Source organism: Phalaenopsis equestris, unplaced genomic scaffold, assembly GCF_001263595.1.
Source record: "Phalaenopsis equestris unplaced genomic scaffold, ASM126359v1 Scaffold001143, whole genome shotgun sequence".
Lineage (NCBI taxonomy): Eukaryota > Viridiplantae > Streptophyta > Magnoliopsida > Asparagales > Orchidaceae > Phalaenopsis > Phalaenopsis equestris.
The window spans coordinates 200693-204134 of NW_018165582.1; the positions used below are offsets into that span (position 1 = coordinate 200693).

Sequence of the window (3442 nt, forward strand, 5' to 3'; positions counted from 1 at the left end):
AATAAAATAATAAATAAGTAAACATGAAGGTTTAAAACCTTTTTATTAGTGGTTAAATTAACCAAAAAAAACTTATTTAGATTTGACCAAATGCTTAATGTCAACTTTATAATTTCAATTATGACCAGTTAAAAAGTTATTTCTTTAAATTATTAAGACCCATTATAAAATTAATTAGGCCAGATTAAAGTTCCATGCATTGAAATTGACCAACAAAAAACAAAAAAGAAAGAGAAAAAGTCAACTATTTCAAATATATATATATATTGTAAAACTCATGCTACTCTGCAAGCAATTGGCGTCGCAGGGTGCAATTGAATGATCTGCTAGGAAGAAAACAATCACGATAACCGTCCTCCAATCCCTAACAAGTCTTTTATATCCTAGTGCTTTAAGACTCTCATAACCATCCTTTGTTTTTAGAAAATTAACATACATACCATTCAATTCATATGTATTCACATATCTAACACCAAAATTTCAATTTTTTTTACATATATACCACCTTACCTATGCATGAAAAATTTATTTCACTTTCTTAAAGTTAAAATAAAAATAAATGAAAGATTTGTGAGGTAGAAGAATAAAAAACAAATTTTGAGTGTTACATATGTAAATACATAGAAATTGAATGGTATGCATGTAAATATGTTTTTTTATTCCCCTTATCCCCCGCTTGAAGACTCTGCATATATATATATATATCCCTCACCTCTACCTTTCTACTTCAAGTAATCGGATGTAAACTACAACCTATCTTGGCACAGTTAAAAAAGCAGTTTATATCCAGAAATGGCCTCTGCTGTTTGGCTTCTATTCCATACATTTCTACTTTCGTTCAGCTTAACGACGGATTTTCTTCTTTTCTGCAACGCTGATCCCACCGATGGTTTTGTTCCTTTGCCCTTATCTGATGAAAATTTTAATATACAGAGGCCATACGATGTACCTTTAGTAGACCGCTACAGCTTTGTTTATGGGGTGCATCGCATGTGGGTCTACTCCAGTGACAAGCCTTTCGAAGTTGGAAACCCAACACTTCCACGAACTGAGATTCGTTTCATGGTAACTGATTTTACTAGCTTAAATTCTGATATGTTTTTTCAAACTTTACTTATATCTACTATTATATTTTTCTTTGATATTATTGTTGTAGGATTTGGATTATTCTAGCGGAATATGGCAGTTTGAGGGGCATACTTTTGTGCCAAATGGAACAACTGGCACGTCTATCATGCAAATTCACCGAGCAAAGGGAGAGAAACCAGCAACAGAATTGATACTTACGGTTTATAATGGTGAATTGAGGTTCTACTTTGATCAACAAGTGGAGCCTAATATTTACAATAGATGGGTAAGAGTGAATGTGATACATGATGCTGATGCTAATAAGGTGAGTACTTTCATTAATGGTGTTAAAAAGCAAGAAGCAGATGGAAAAGGTCCAAGTCATTTTTATTTCAAGTGTGGTGTTTATGGACAAGTAAATGAGAGCAACTATATGGAGTCAAGATGGAGGGATATCAAGATTTATAAGAAGGAAACTTACAATAACGGTGGGCGCATGACACAATCTAATAATATGATGATATATATATTTATATACATCTTTATATATATGTATACATATATGTATATGTGAGTGAGCGCGTGTCTGTGTTTGTTTCTGAGTTCAACAATCTAGAAACATGTTTGTGTTGAATTATTGTCTTATGTGTTTTGTATTAATGAAGTGCAACATGCAAATACTCGTTGCTGAGCCTTTAAATGCAATGTATTATTTGTGTATCTTTTTAAGAAATTAAATAATTAATAAAAAGTTTTAAGTGATATTGGTCTCACCTTTAATATAATTTAACCAACATGATCAATGTTGGTGATTAATAGCATTTGTAACTACTATAGCTTTAAAGTTGTAATTTTATAAGAAAGCTGGTTAAAATTATTTCATCTCAGATAATTGCAAAACATTGGAGAAAATAAATATAAAATCTGAAATATAATAAAATTAAATCTATCATAAGTTCTTTCCATATTCAAAATAAGTGAAAATAAAGCTATTATTTTCTAAGACATTTTATTTTTATACAAGCAAAGAAATGAGTCTTAATAAATTTGATAGATGCAATATATCATATAAGGTACTGTTCTCATTCCAGGTGAAAAAAGAAAAATACATATACACTTGCTGGTGAATAAATTATATATTAAAACATTACAACAACAAAGAAAATTGCAATCATTGTCAGACAACTTAAAATGTTGATAAGCATGGTTGACTACTTAAAATGTTGATTTCTAGCATGTGAAACAAAAGTTCACTATAACAAACAGCTATTTTGGCAAACTATGAAGAATAAATTTTAGATAAAATTTGTGTTAGATCTATGAAGAAGTTGGTAGAGTCTTCTCTCCAACAAAAAAGATCCAAATTTAAAGCACACCCTAACAATTAATTTCTAAAGAGAAATCAAGATAATTCGATTCTAAAGAGAAATCAAGATAATAAACCATTTAGGGACACTTTTAATGAGTTCAGACACAATTCTTGAGTCTGATCAAGAGGAAACCAGAGGAAGAAAAAGAGGAAATTGGAGAGGGGTTAGGGTCAACTCGATATATATTAAGTTTCCGATATATTTTTCAGGGAAAAAAAAATTGATAAAAGTTTTTTTGACATATTTTTCATCAGAAAATCGATCAATGATGAGCAAAATTTTAATCAACTCTTATCACGATGGAATTATTTTCCAAAAAAATTTGTGAAGTAATTTTCCATGAAACTTTCTGCTAGTTATAACAACTTGTTTGTTGTGTAATTCAAATCTAATATTCACTTGATTCACAATTTTTTCAATTTATGAGCAAATTATTTGCAGATTTGTTAACTTTAAATAAACAAAGTGACATAAATAAGATGACTGAAGAAGATTTCCCCCAATGGTTTAAAAAACATATAAGCTATAATCATCTCACACATTTATTATTATGTATATTAATGTAAACAATAAAAACATGTTTTTTATGAACTTTATAGGTCAATGATCAAAACAATGGAGTTATAGGTCTGAGTTCGATAAATCTTGCTTGGAGTCCTCTATGCATCGTAAAAATATGTTCAATCTATGAAGTGAATGACTACATATTTCATACAGGATTATGATTCGAAGAAATAAAGAATAATAAATTTGGATTGTGTTAAAATAAACACAGATTCAGATGAAAAAATAGATTATTACATATTGTCAAAGTAGTCCAATTACAATTTCCTGACCTCTATTGAGAGAGTGTATTTCTGTCCAATTGCAATTTGTTTAATCATGTTTTTAATCATGGAATAAGGTTAAACAAGCCGTATAATATCGTCGAAATTAAAATGAACTAAAAATATGTTAATTTTGATACTTCCGTTTTAGCAAAATAAGCGAGTTGCGTATATTAT

At 29.4% G+C, this 3442-nt stretch overlaps 1 protein-coding gene across 1 annotated transcript; it reads left to right on the plus strand.

Moving 5' to 3' along the window:
- Positions 1-792: 792 nt before the first annotated feature.
- Positions 793-3163, plus strand: LOC110033338 (citrate-binding protein-like). The gene is made up of 3 exons (XM_020737269.1): positions 793-1065; positions 1157-1562; positions 3156-3163. The coding sequence occupies exons 1-3, from the start codon at positions 793-795 to the stop codon at positions 3161-3163; spliced, it is 687 nt and encodes a 228-aa protein (XP_020592928.1).
- Positions 3164-3442: the final 279 nt, after the last annotated feature.

Excerpts from the sequence above, each read along its gene's own strand:
- LOC110033338 (XM_020737269.1), top strand. The coding sequence starts at position 793 with ATGGCCTCTGCTGTTTGGCTTCTATTCCATACATTTCTACTTTCGTTC. Across the intron at positions 1,066-1,156 it reads GAACTGAGATTCGTTTCATG|GATTTGGATTATTCTAGCGG; the intron begins GTAACTGATTTT and ends TTATTGTTGTAG.